Source organism: Symphalangus syndactylus, chromosome 18 (genome assembly GCF_028878055.3).
Source record: "Symphalangus syndactylus isolate Jambi chromosome 18, NHGRI_mSymSyn1-v2.1_pri, whole genome shotgun sequence".
Classification (NCBI taxonomy): Eukaryota; Metazoa; Chordata; class Mammalia; order Primates; family Hylobatidae; genus Symphalangus; species Symphalangus syndactylus.
The window spans coordinates 22,598,339-22,611,440 of record NC_072440.2 but is presented as its reverse complement, the minus strand read 5'-3'; the positions used below and the strand labels follow the sequence as shown (position 1 = coordinate 22,611,440).

Below are 13,102 nucleotides of genomic sequence, written 5' to 3'. Positions count from 1 at the left end.
AGGAAAAACAAGAATGCTCGGACCCATGGGAGGACTGCAGATTTGGGGAAGCCCTCATTCTTTTCCCAGAAGCCGGGAGTTCGACCTTCCCCATACACGGTGATTTGGCCAGAGGGCGTCTTCACCAGCCCAGACTGCGGGCCTGCGGGGAAGGGCGAAGCGGGGCGGGACCGGGGGCGAGAGCAGCGCGGGGCGGGAGCAGCGCGGGGCGGGAGCAGCGCGGGGCGGGGCGGGACCCTCCCCGCGGCCCACGCGGAGCCAGGAGGCGCGGACTACAGCTCCCGGCCTGCCCCGCGTGCGGTCCCCGCCCGCCCCCAGCGCCCGGGAGGAGATGCAGACGCCGCGGCCGGCGATGAGGATGGAGGCCGGGGAGGCAGCGCCGCCGGCGGGGGCGGGCGGCCGCGCCGCAGGCGGCTGGGGCAAGTGGGTGCGGCTCAACGTGGGGGGCACGGTGTTCCTGACCACCCGGCAGACGCTGTGCCGCGAGCAGAAGTCCTTCCTCAGCCGCCTGTGCCAGGGGGAAGAGCTGCAGTCGGACCGGGTGAGGCCCCCGGGGTGGGCGGCGAGCGGGCAGTGGGTCCTCCGCTCGCCCGACGCGGGGCTGTTGGGCCTGGCTCGCCCGCCAGGCTGGGGACCCGGCTGGGTTCATTTCCGAGGAACTGGAGGCGGGAAGAAGCGGCAGGAGGAGGGGGGGGGGAGGTGGGTCTGGTAGTGAGGGATGTGTCCATTGCCGTGGCAACGGGACAACGCAGGCCGCGGCCATTAGAAGCTCTTGAGCCGCCCTGGATCGGGGCCTCTCCTTCTTCTTTGGGGCTGTGGACAGGGAGAGACCTGGGACCTTTCCTCCCTCCCAAAGAGGACTCCTGCTGTGGGGAAGGAGTCGACGAGGCTACTTCTGCCGCTCTTTGGGATGTGGGTGGCGGAGGGGTGCAGGGAGCTAGCTGGATGGAGGAGCCCTGGGGCCCCTTCTGAGCGGGCTGAATCTGGAAGGAGCGTTGGCCCAGCGGGCACTATTTCTGAGCGCCCACCCTGACTCTGCTGCACACTGCCTGCCGCGACCTTGAGTCGGACCCTTCCCTGCACTGCGCTCAGCCTCCTTCCTCATCTGTAACACGAAGGGCTGGTCTGAAGATGACCTCTAAGGTCTCCTCTCCCCCATCCGTGAGCCTCCGATGCTGTGGCCTTTGGCAAGTCGCCTCACCTCTCAATGTCTCCGATTTCTCTGTAGAGTCGCATGGAAGCCCACCCTGCCTCCCTGCCCGCCCAAGTGTCCAGTGAGATAGTGACTCCTCTGGAAACTTGTAAACATCCCCTGATAAGCCTAGGGACCTGGGGGGACAGTGGGGCTGGCTTCAGGGGACAGCCTCTAAGAGGGACATTCGCCGAGCCCCGTGCTGGGCCGGTTGCCACTCAGACCTCCTCTCACCGGATGCTCACAGCAATCCCTGATTATGGGGAGAGGAGTGAGGCTCAAAGAGGCCAAATCATTAGCCTAAGGTCACACATTCAGGAAAAGTCAGAAGCAGGGTTTGAACTCAGGTCCATCTGACCCCAGTGCCTTTTTGCTCCTTTGTGCCTGCTCCATCCAGGGAAGAGCTCTCCCTCAACTCTCCTTCCCTCCCTGTGCGTGTGCGGGGTTGGCCGGAGAGAAGCCTCACTCTTCTCTCACCGAGCATCCCTCACCTCCATAGGATGAGACCGGGGCCTACCTCATTGACCGTGACCCCACCTACTTCGGGCCCATCCTGAACTTCCTCCGGCATGGCAAGCTGGTGCTGGACAAGGACATGGCTGAGGAGGGTGAGTTGGTCCAGGGGGCTGGCCTGCGGCCCACATCCTAGCCTGGCCTTACGCAGCCTGCCAGGGCCCTCTGTGGAGGCCCCAAGCCATTTGGACAACCAGGACGGCCATCTGCCTGCTTGGTTGTTTCCTGCCTCTTCCCAATCGGACAGGGCTGATTCCCAAGCATCTGCCTGCGCCGAGCCTGGGGCTCTGCCAAGTGGACGGGCTCAAGCTTTCCCTGGGTATTGTCAGGGAGGTGAAGAGACACATGTGCAGGGGATAGAGGAAGTCAGTGAGGCCCTGTGGCCTCTGCTGTGGGCTGTGATGCCCTTTCTCTGTGGCCTCCTAGGAAGCCAGGTGGGGACGGTCACATCCGGAGGCTGGGGTGACAGGAATGCAGTGTTGACAGGCATGGGGAGAGCTCTCTCTCTCTTTCTCTGGCTGATCCAGTATCTCAAATTCTGCCTGGTGAGGGCTTGTAAGTGGGTGGAGCGGGTGACTGTTCACTAAGTCTGGCAGCCTGTGCGGCACAGTGCTGGCTGTGGGTGGAGGCAGGGGAGGGGGGAGTCTGCTTCCCAGTGGGGCTTTGGTTATCCCCAGGCCTAGGTGGCTGAGGCCCTGGATATGCTCATATCTGGGACTAACAAACAGTGGGGAAGCCATGTCTGGGAGAACGACCTGTTAGCAGAGCCGCAGCCAGGGGCAAGGACTACAGTCAGTGCCAAGTTAACTCTTCTTTGGGATACAGGGTGTGGCTCTGGGTCAGCTGATCCAGCCAGACCAACTTGAACATGTCACTTCTCACTGCATCTCCACTGGTATCTGTTAAATGCGGGTGGTGATCTGCCTTCTGGAGGGAGATGTCATGAATCCCGTGCATAAACAGCACCTGCACCTGTGCGTGCCTTCCTGCTCTGGGCCATGGTCTGCCCTCCCTGAGCCCTATGGGACACAGTGGTCTGGAGGCCCAGCAACTCTCTAGTAGGTCAAGGCTGCAACACCAGAGTCCACTGTAGGTGCCTGGCCCTGCAGAGCCCCACAGCTTCCCTGTTAATCCCTAGGGGAGCACAGATACCATGGGCGTGGCCTAGGCTCAGGAGCAGGCCCCATTGGGAGGGAAGTAAACACCCCAGCTGCATCACAGCCAGCACCTGTTTACACGCCCTGCGTTCTTAAAGCCCTGCTATTCCCACACCGTCAGACAGGGCTGTCCGGGGGCTAGAGGATCAGACAGGGTTATCTGGGGGCTAGGGGATCACACAGGGCTATCCGGGGGCTAGGGGATCACACAGGGCTATCCGGGGGCTAGAGGATCAGACAGGGTTATCTGGGGGCTAGGGGATCACACAGGGCTATCTGGGGGCTAGGGGATCACACAGGGCTATCCAGGGGATAGGGGATCTGAGAGGAGACTTACTAGCTGTGTGACACTGAAAAAGTGACCTAACCCCTCTGTGCCTGCATGCCCCCATCTGTGAAATGGGGGACCATAGCACCCACCTCACCGAGCTGTCATGAGGATGAAAGGAGTTAATAGTGCAGCATGGAGCTCAGTGCCTGGCCAGAGGATGTGGAATGCGGTGCTAGCTGTCTGTCACCTGCAGGGCTCCGCCCAGGGCACTGGGGATAATTCTCATAATCAGGCAGCAGCACTCCCTGACCTCCTGCTCTGTGTTTGGTCCTGTGTGGGCACTGGGGACAGGGCAGATCAGAAATGTGAGCCCCATCTTAGCCATTTCAGGCTGCAATCATGAAGTACCATAGATTGGGTGGCTTGTGAAAATCAGAAATTTATTTCTCTTGGTCCTAGAGGCTAGAAACCCGAGATCGGGGCACTGTGGCAGGTTCTGGTGAGGACTTTCTTCCGGATTGCAGACTGCTGACTTCTCATTGTGTCCTCATGTGGCAGAAAGAGAGGGAGCTAGCCCCCGCCCGCCCCTTCTCGAGAGCTTGTTTGGAGGTTCTAGCAGGGGAGCACAGCTACTCACATACCCTTGACCAAACACCAGTCCTCCTCTATCGGGGGTGCTCGCCCCCTTCGATGGAGCTCACAGCTTCGGGAGGGACACACCTGGAGTGGTGAGGGAGGAAGGGGACACGCACCTAGCCAGCCAGATCAGCTAAATCAACCCTCGTGATCAGTGGAGTGACAGATGTCCCAGCCAGATCACCCTCACATCCAATTAGCCTTTCTTATAAGAAGACTGATCCCACCCTGGGGACTCTACCCCCGTGATCTCATTACCTCCCCTTCTAATCCCATCACAGTTTTCAGCAGGTGGATTTTCGAGGAACACACACATTCCGCTCATAATGAGCTCTGTCCCCAGGGAGCCCAGAGGCCAGCCACGGAAAGGGCCCAAAGGTCCCCTGCCTTCTGAGAGCCTAGGGGAGTCGAAACAGCTGCAAGCTCATCACTTCACTGGTGGGCTGACTTCATCTCCCAGATTAACTTAACTGTAAGATGGGGACAGTAATGCCTGCTCTCCTCATATCCCTGGGACTTGTGATGAGCTTGTGCAGGGTGTTGCAAACTGTAAGGTGAGGCAGTTGGGGGAATGCATGGACACAAGGGTATGTGCTTACAGTGGGGAGACATGGGCTCTGGAGTCTGCGGCGCCTGAGTTCCCTCTGGCACTTACCAGCTGTGTGACCTTGGACAAGCTACTTCTCTTTGGGAGCCTCAGTTTTCCCAGTTGTTCATTGCGGATGATGAAAGTACTTCCTTCTAGTTCTGAGAATTGAAAAATGTAATGCACCTGGCACTTAGAATGTGCTTAATAAATAGGAGCACATGATCGGGGGTCAGGCAAGGCCCTGCTCATGGTGACATTCTGGGGATCAGTCCCAATGACCCTGTTGTCTCTTGATAGCCCTAAAGCTGCCCCAGACTGTGGCCTGGCAGGTACCCCTGGGTCATCGCACTCAGCACAGCAGAGCTGTGTGGCAGCCTCTCAGCCCCTTCCACAGGAAGTGTGGGATCCAAGGAAGGAAATGCTCCCTCTTATTTGACCCCTGAACTCACAGACACTCAGCTCGCCCTCAGGGCGGGTGATCAGAGTGGCAGGTAGGTTTCGGGGTGGAGGGAACAAGAGGAGAATGGGGCATGGAGGCAGAAGGAGTGACCTGGGATCTGTTCTGTCTGTGCCAGGGGTCCTGGAGGAAGCCGAGTTCTACAACATCGGCCCGCTGATCCGCATCATCAAAGACCGGATGGAAGAGAAGGACTACACGGTCACCCAGGTCGGGAGCAGGGGCAGCACACATGGCCAGGGCAGGGGCCGGTGGGGAGAGGAAGGCTGAGAGACGGGGCGGGAGGCAGAGGAGGTTGGGAGAGACAGGACCAGTGTTTGTCATGGGGAGGCTGAGCTGGCCTGTAAGGAGAGGCATGGTTGGGCTCCCAGGCTGCCCAGCACAGCCCCAGACTCGGAGACAGACACACTGGGGTTCAGTCCCTGTCTCAGCCCCATTTGCTGTGTGTTGGGCCAGGCTCGCCCTCTCTGGACCTTGATTTTCTCTTATGGGATAGAGAGGGGTGGGAATGGCACACCCATCCCTTCCTCACAGGCAGAAGGGGGTCAGTGTGTAGGTATAGGGTGCCCTGCAGAGGGCAATGCAGGATTAGCAAATTGTGCATTTTGTGGCATCAGATGGTCGCCTGGTGGGCTCGGCACAGGCTGTTGGGGCTGGCGTTTGTGAGCTTGGAGCCCGGGCCTCCCTGGCCGGTCTGCAGGAGGAGGGAGAGAGATTTTCCACCTACTCTGGGGGATGTGTGAGGGTTGGGGGACAGGTAGTGAGGAACCATTTCTCAGGCCCAGGGAATTAAAGAGGGGAGGCTCCGTGTCTCCTTGAGGGCCTGACTCCTTGAGGGTGACCCAGAATGTTCCCTAAGCCCCACCCATGTTCTTTCTTAAATTACCCATGTTCCGGTTCTGTCTCCTTCACCCTTGAGCTGGGTGACCTTGGGCAAGTAACTGGACCTCTCTGAGCCTCAATGGAAAGTCCCATAATGCCTAGGATTCTTGGAAGGATTAAGTGAGATGGTGCCTGGTGAGGAGCAGGTGCTCAGAGCATGGCTTCCTCCCCGCAACCACCTCTTCTTTCTCTCCCTCTCTTCTTCTTTGGGTATGTTGCAGGGGTGGTGGCAGCAGGTGCTCATGCCCCTCCTGGGGTGCCTGGTGCTCCCACAGGTGCCCTCTATGTGACCCTTCTGCCCACAGGTCCCGCCCAAGCACGTGTACCGTGTGCTGCAGTGCCAGGAGGAGGAGCTCACGCAAATGGTCTCCACCATGTCTGATGGCTGGCGCTTCGAGCAGGTGCGCTGGGGACAGGGGCGTGCCACCAGGACCACCCTGGGACCTCCTAGCCTCTGACCAAGCAGGCCCCTCCCTTCCGGCAGCCCCAGCCTTGGGTTCCCCACCACAGTCCCCCCCACCCCAGGGTTCTTCTGAAATCAAGCTAAACAAGGTTAGGAGAGACCACACTTGGTGGCAGGTTGACCGAGAGAGAGAGGATAGGAGCCCCAGTGACCACAGGACAGCGCAGGGTGTCCTTGTTGGCGGGAGTCCTCACAGCAACCGGGTGGTGATCTATCTGGTGGCATGAGTGAGTCTGTGGCCCCCAAAGGACAGCCCAGGTGCAAGGAGACCAGATCCACACAGGTGAGTGGAGTCCACCTTGAGTCAGCACCTCTTAGAACTCAGAGTCAGCATCATGCGATCGTAGCAGTTCCTGACGCAGTTTTCAGGGTCTCCACAGGGGACGTGCCCAGTGGCCAGCATTGCAACATGCAGGGGAGCCCAAAGCAGTGCCTTCCCGTGAGGTCTTTATGGTGAACGGTGGTTCCTCCCAGTCCAGATGCAGTTTACCCATCGAAGATCCTTATCCCAAGGGACTTTATCCCTAGGCATGCAGCTGACCTCCCACCTCTCAGGTTTCCAGAGGAGCAGAGCCAGAAAGTGAGCCCAGGGTCAAAGTGCCTTTAGAGAAGGAGGGGGATTGGCTAGCCTTTCTCCACACCCACCCACATGTTCCCTGGCACATGGAGACTGCAAGGCAGAAGGTCGGAGCCCCCAGGATGGCCTGGAGGGATGGAAGAATCGGCTTAGTGCAGAGCCAGAGGCCTGGCATCACCTCTAGGCCTCGCCACGGACATGCCTGCCACCTTGGGCAAGTTACGTCTCCTCTGCGGGCCCCAGTTTCCTCATTGGTGAAGTGGGCTAACAGTACCTCCTCTGTAGGACTGTTGTGAAGATTAGAAGGGCCATCAGTAAAGCTTACAGCCCTCCATAGGACTCCCTGTGTTGGCATTAGTGTCATGCAAATCATTAGAAATCCATATTGAAGTCTGCGACACTCAGAGAGGACTTGGGATCCCCGATGCCATTCCCTGCTCCACCCCTTCCTAGCTGTGAGGCCTTCAGCAGGCCTGAGATTCCCTTCAGGGTCGCTGAGAGCTGAATGAGACTCATCACCTGGAAGAACTTTCTTATTTCTTAGCCAGAAGGGCTCTGTGGGCGTGGTTATTCTAGGGACCCTGGAACAAGGGCAGGGCTACTCTGACACTACTCTGGGTGTCTTTGGCAATTGCACAGGCTCTCAGAGGCTGAGCAAGCAGGCCAGGGACCATCGGTCATTTGCCCTTTGGTCTCAGGAGTGGACCACCTGTCCCACCTCTTCTTCCAGGAGTGAAGGGAATATTCTGTGGGGCTCCACCTTGCCAATGCCACCCTGCAACCTTGTCCTGGGGCTGTGTCAGCCACATCTGGAACGGGGGATAGCCGCCCTTGAGTGGCCTCTGCCTGCATTTAGAAAAGGGCCCCCTGGCTCTGGGGCTAGGCTGGAGGTGGTGGTGGGGACGGCAGTAATGCTGCCACCCTCCACCAGGGATCGGGCCAGCCAAGCCTGGCGGAGAGGCTGGTCCTGGGGCACAGACCACAGGCACAGGTTGCAAGGGGGAAGACTCCACCTTCCTGCCCAGAGGTGCCCTCTACAAACCCAGGAGTGGGCCTGACAAGCCGCAAGATTAGAGCCTGAGCTGGTATCTTGATTTGAGTGCCGAGGTCTGTTGTACCCTGCCCCACGGCCCCCAACACCAACCTGCATTTTTCTCCCCATGCTCCGCCCCTCTAGCTGGTGAACATCGGCTCCTCCTACAATTACGGCAGCGAGGACCAGGCAGAGTTCCTGTGTGTGGTGTCCAAGGAGCTCCACAGCTCCCCGAACGGGCTGAGCTCAGAGTCCAGCCGCAAAACCAAGGTGAGCCCACCCGCCTCAGCCCATGTCCGTGTCTGGAGAAGGCTCCTGTCTCCCTCCACCCTCCCCGCCTGTCCTGCCCCTGCACCTGTACCATCCCTCCACCTCTCTCCCGCCGCTGCCCATGCACAACCCCATGCTCACAGCCACCGCCATCCATCCCATGCCACCCGCCGTTACCCAGGCCCAGGCTGGGAGCAGTGAAATGAGAGCATCCCCAGGGTGCGGCCGGCGTGGACTCAGAGGCTGCATGAAGGGGGCCGCTTAGTGGCCACCGGGCACTGTGGCATGGACTAGGGGTCAGGGCACAGTGTGGCACTCTCTGTGTGACTTAGGACAAGGCTTGTCCTCTCCCAGCACTTTTGCTGTGTGCTCTGAAGTGACAGGGGAGGATCACATACTCTTTGTAGTGCCTTGGAGCCTGGAACTTCTGGGATCCCAAATGGCCATTTATTCCCCAGGGACAGGTGCGTGTCCCCAGCTGGCCTAAGCCAGGATGGGGAAGCCACCACCGTAAATCCTGCCCCTTTCCCAGGCCCCCTCCTTAGCATCTCTGCAGGATGGGGGCAGCCTGGTGGCCGCCAGTCCTGTGTGTCCGCCTGGCCTGTTGAGGCAGCCTCCTGAGAGCGCCCTGGCAGCATCCACTGTACCACTGTGGGGAGAGGGCTGAGCGGGGGTCCTGCCACCCTGGACCCAGTGCTGTGGGAAGTCCCAAGGGCCTTTGCAGAGCCACAGAGCAGGCGTGAACCAGGCTGGGAAGAAGGCAGGCTGCTGCTCCTGGGGCCCGCCCCTGCACAGTGGAGGCTTACCTCTGGCTTCCTGTCTGTCTGTCTGCCTCCCTGTCCTGCTGTGATGCACCCTGCCTGCCCACCACCCCCCCACCACTGCCAGGGCTGGCGCTGCCCTGCAAGGGTGCAGAGCGAGCCTGCTCCTTCTGCCTCTTTGGGCCAAAGCCCCTGGACCTGGGGTGTCAGAGACTGGCTGGCATCCCAGATCTGGGTGGTGTCTGCCCTGGGGCTTCTGTGGCCACATTTCTACTCAGGAGCAGTCTTTCCAAACAAGGCCTTCCCAGGCACCCCTCAGGGATACCCCAGTCCCACACCCTCCCCGTTCTGCTTCATCCCCTCCCTCCAGCCTCGCTCTATGTAACAGCAGCCAGGCTGACCCCGGAGCATGCCCACAGCACCCCATCCTCAGCTGCTTTCCCCAGGCCCTCCCCAAGCTGCCCAGGGGACTGGAGAAGATGCCCCCAGCTTCTGTGGCTGGAGCCCTCCCCTCTCCTGAGGTCCCTTTCACCTTGCCTGAGACCGGGTCTTTGGGGATAGCCAGCAGGCCCTGGCCCCTCTGTTAGTGTCTCCACTCTTTCTTCCCTGGGTCCGCCGGCTGGTTCACAGAGCACGGAGGAGCAGCTGGAGGAGCAGCAGCAGCAGGAGGAGGAGGTGGAGGAGGTGGAGGTGGAACAGGTGCAGGTGGAGGCAGATGCACAGGAGAAAGGTGCAGCCAACCCCCAGGAGGATGATTGCTAAGCAAAGCCGGAGCCTCCCGCCCACTCCTTGCTGGAGCCAGCTGCAGAACCGGGGGCCCCGGGGCTGCTGGGGGGGCACCAGGGTTAGCTCAGCCACTTGCCTGGCGCCTCACCCGCATAACCATCCCTTCTCTCACTTTCTCTTTGCAGCCCAGTCATCTCAGGATCCCGCTAACCTTTTCTCCCTCCCACCACTGCCTCCTCCTCCGCTTCCCGCTGGAGGTCCTGCCTCATCTTCATCCACCTCTTCTTCCTCCTGGATCTCATCTGCACCCTGCCTCTTCCCTCTCTGCCCTTGTCCGGGTTTTCTCTCTGCCTGCTCACGCCTCCATCCCGGGTCTGCCCTGGTCCCAGCCTCCCGTGCCCTCCACCCAGGCCCCCTGGCCCTGCATCCCAGAGCGTCCTGCCTGCCGCCTCCTGCGCCCCTTCTGGTACCTCCTGCCTCCCAGCCTGGGGAGGAGGGGCGCAGCTGCACCTCCTCTGTGCCCACCAACCCTGCCGGGCACCTCTGAGGCTGGGCCCTGGCTGCAGGCCCTGCCCCACCTCCTCTCCTCCCGGCCTCCTCCTCACGTTTCCTCCTTGCAGGTTCCCGTCCGCACCCTCTCAGACCTGAGGCTGAGCTTGCAGTGAGGGCTTCTCCTCGGCCCCTCGCCCGCCCCCAGAGCTGCCATCCCTGGTTTGTAGCTTGGCGGTGCTGGAGGGAGGGTTGGAGCAAGGAGGGTGCTCATCTCTTGATCCTTGGACTAGAGCCGAGCTTTCGGCTGATTATCTCCACCCACCAAAGTTTCTCATCCGACCTTGGCCTTGGGGGCTCTGAGAGGAGAAGAAAGTTAGGGAGTGGGAACTTTCCTACCAGCCCATCAGCACCAGAGCCAGGCTGGTGGGGAGGGAGGGACCACTGAAGCCAGAGGCCCTGGCCGAGTCCCTGCACATCCAGGAGCTCCTGTGTCACTGCCTTGTGGCATCCCCTATTTCTGTGGGGATGGGGAGGACAGGCCACTTTTGGATACCCTTGGCCTATGAAGTGTCAGCCAGAGTGGTTTAAGGATTGCAGAGTGGCATAAAAAGCCCTGGCCATGTGCCCACAAGCCCCCCACCCCACTCTTTTCTGCCTGCTATGTAACCTTGGGCAAGTCACTGTCCCTCTCTGGGCCACAATTGCCTCTAAAATGGGGACAGACAGCTGCTCTCCATGGCTCCTTTCACCTGGGGCATCAGTGCCTCTCCCAGCCCTGACCAACCCCCATCCCACCCCCTTCAGAGTCTTGGCAGAATCTAGCCTCTGTAGGTGTCCACCACCGAGACCAAGACCGGGCATGGGGCTCCTGGATGGGTTCGTTGGGGTGCCCTTCTTGCTCCCCCCAACTCAGTTCTGAATCCACCTTCTTTGGACCTCAGCCCCACCCCCTCCTCCAGAAGGAAGCCTGTGACTCAACTGCCTCTCTCTCTCTCCCTCTCCCCCACCCTTCAATCTCCTCTCCACCCCCTGGCCCTGCATCACCCCCTCCTTACCGGCCCCACCTCCGCCCCTCCCATCCTCCTGCCCTTCCCCTCTTTTTTTTCTAGCTGTTACAAGCCAGAGGCACCCGGATGTGAGGCCCCAGATCACCTCCAGGGACTTGGGGTTCCCATCTGAAATCCTTTATTTTTGTACCATGGGGTGGGCCCTGGGCCTGAGAAGGAAGAAGCGCCCTCTCCCCGGCCTCCTCTGTCTGCACCTGTGGGGCTGTGACTTACCCCTGCCTCCAGGGGTGGGGCGGGGGCCCCCTGGGACCTCTTAAGGCCCGAGGTGGGCCCCAGGACCTCTGGGCAGAGTCGACTGCTCATGGCAGATGTGTGGCAATGTCTGGCTGTGTCTCTCCGGCACCCGCGTCCCCTCTCCCGGGCTCCCCTGCTGCATGGCGGATGTGCTCCTTCCCGGCCCAGTCACATTGCCTCCTCGAGCCTTAGTCCAGGGGGTAACTCCTCCCACCCCACCTACCTCACAGGGTTGTTGTGAGGGTGCACAGAGGACCAAAGTCCCTGAAGGCCCTCAGGCAGTATATAGGGGCCGCCCACCTTCAGCTGCCCTGGGATGGGAAGGACCCAGCCCGACCCCTGGGCGTAACACTGTGTTTGCAAATGGAGATTCAGGTATTGGGGATGCAGGTTGTGGGGAGCTGGCCTGGCAGAGTAGGGGTAGGTGGCTTGGCCTTCTCCTTGGTGATCCCACCCCCAGCCATTTGCATTGCTGGCCCAGCGCCTGGCCTGGAGGGCGGGGAGAGGCAGCAGAAGGGGCTGGGCAGGGGCGGCGGAGGCCTCAGGAACTGCCCGGGGAGAGTGGGTGTGGCAGCTGAGCCAGGGGCCCTCCTGTGTTTGACTTCCCGGGATGGGTCCTTGCTTCTCAGCTGTGTCTGACCCCACCATGTAATAAAACCCAAAGGAACAGCCCAGCCTGGCTGTTGCCCTCTCTTTCTCTTTGGGCCACTTTTGGGGACAGGGCTAAACTAAAGGTGTGGTAGACTGGTCCAAAGGACTGTGGCTTTGCCCCGAAAGCCCAGGGACGCTGCCCTGTTGTCATTCTCCTGTGTGTGTTGCAGGGAGGGCTTGGGGAACTGGCTATATCCTTTGCCCTGGGGCCGGATACCAGAGCACCTGCCCTACCTGGCCGGGAGCCAGAAAACAGAACTCTAGGGAGAGCCCTGGGCTGCCTCTGCCACATCCTAAACCTCTCAGGACGCCCCCTCCACTTCTACTGTGACACCTGGGCCACCGCCATCCCTCCCTATTGCTGCCACCCCTCTGCCCAAAATCCCAGGAAATATAAACACCCCGCCCTCTCCCTTCTCTGAGCCTGCTGGACCCAGCCCAGACCCCAGACCCTCCACCCACCCTGGCCAGTTCCTTCAACTCCCCAGTCCTGCCGAGTCTCCCCACTGCTCCAGGAAATCCTGCCGGTCGGTGAGCCCCTAAGGTGCAGACCCTCCACAGGCTGGGGCGGGGACACCCTCTTGCCAGCTCAAGCCTGGAGGGCCTCGCCACTTCCCCCGAGGACACTCCACTCCAAAGCTGGACTCACTTTTAGGGTCCAACTATCCTTGCAAAAGAGTCACCAGGAGGCTTGTCAGGAGAACAGATGACACGTCCCCCGCCCTCCAGGATTCCGATGAAGACTGAGGTAGGGCCCAGGGTGATTCCAGATCACCCAAGGTATTCTGCGTGTGTTCTGCCCACCTGCTCTGGAGACGCTCCCTGCCCACCCAGCTGCCCCGGCTCCTCCTGGCAGGACCCAGGTGGGTGCTCCCCGTCCCTGGTTCCCCTTCTGCCTCATTCACCCACAGACCTGGCAGCAGCACCCATGTTGGAAAAACCCCTCTTCAGTCTAGGGCCCCTCTGAAGCTCCCTCTCTCCCTTCCACTCCCAGTTAGGCGTCTAGAAAGAGTTGTCCACACTTGACCGCCCACCCTCACCTCCAGCGGGCCCCCTGGCTCCATCACAACTGCCCCCAGGGGTCCAAAATCATCCTCCAGTCCATCCCATGGCGCTGCTCAGTCCTGGCCC

General features: G+C 60.5%; 1 protein-coding gene across 10 annotated transcripts; it reads left to right on the top strand.

Moving 5' to 3' along the window:
* Positions 1 to 315: 315 nt before the first annotated feature.
* KCTD17 (potassium channel tetramerization domain containing 17) lies at positions 316 to 11,994 on the top strand. Of its 10 annotated transcripts, none has more exons than XM_055252696.2 (9): positions 316 to 541; positions 1,692 to 1,800; positions 4,934 to 5,025; positions 6,003 to 6,098; positions 7,915 to 8,040; positions 9,432 to 9,531; positions 9,713 to 9,784; positions 10,148 to 10,238; positions 11,129 to 11,994. In XM_055252696.2, the coding sequence occupies exons 1-9, from the start codon at positions 332 to 334 to the stop codon at positions 11,196 to 11,198; spliced, it is 966 nt and encodes a 321-aa protein (XP_055108671.1). In that variant the 5' UTR covers positions 316 to 331; the 3' UTR covers positions 11,199 to 11,994. The 10 variants fall into 10 exon arrangements, 9 of the variants coding, with proteins under 9 accessions (XP_055108671.1, XP_055108670.1, XP_055108675.1 ...); XM_055252695.2 differs by having other exon boundaries at positions 9,713 to 9,993; positions 11,129 to 11,269; XR_008652498.2 differs by lacking the exon at positions 9,432 to 9,531 and having other exon boundaries at positions 9,713 to 9,993; positions 11,129 to 11,269.
* The last annotated feature ends 1,108 nt before the right edge of the window (positions 11,995 to 13,102 follow it).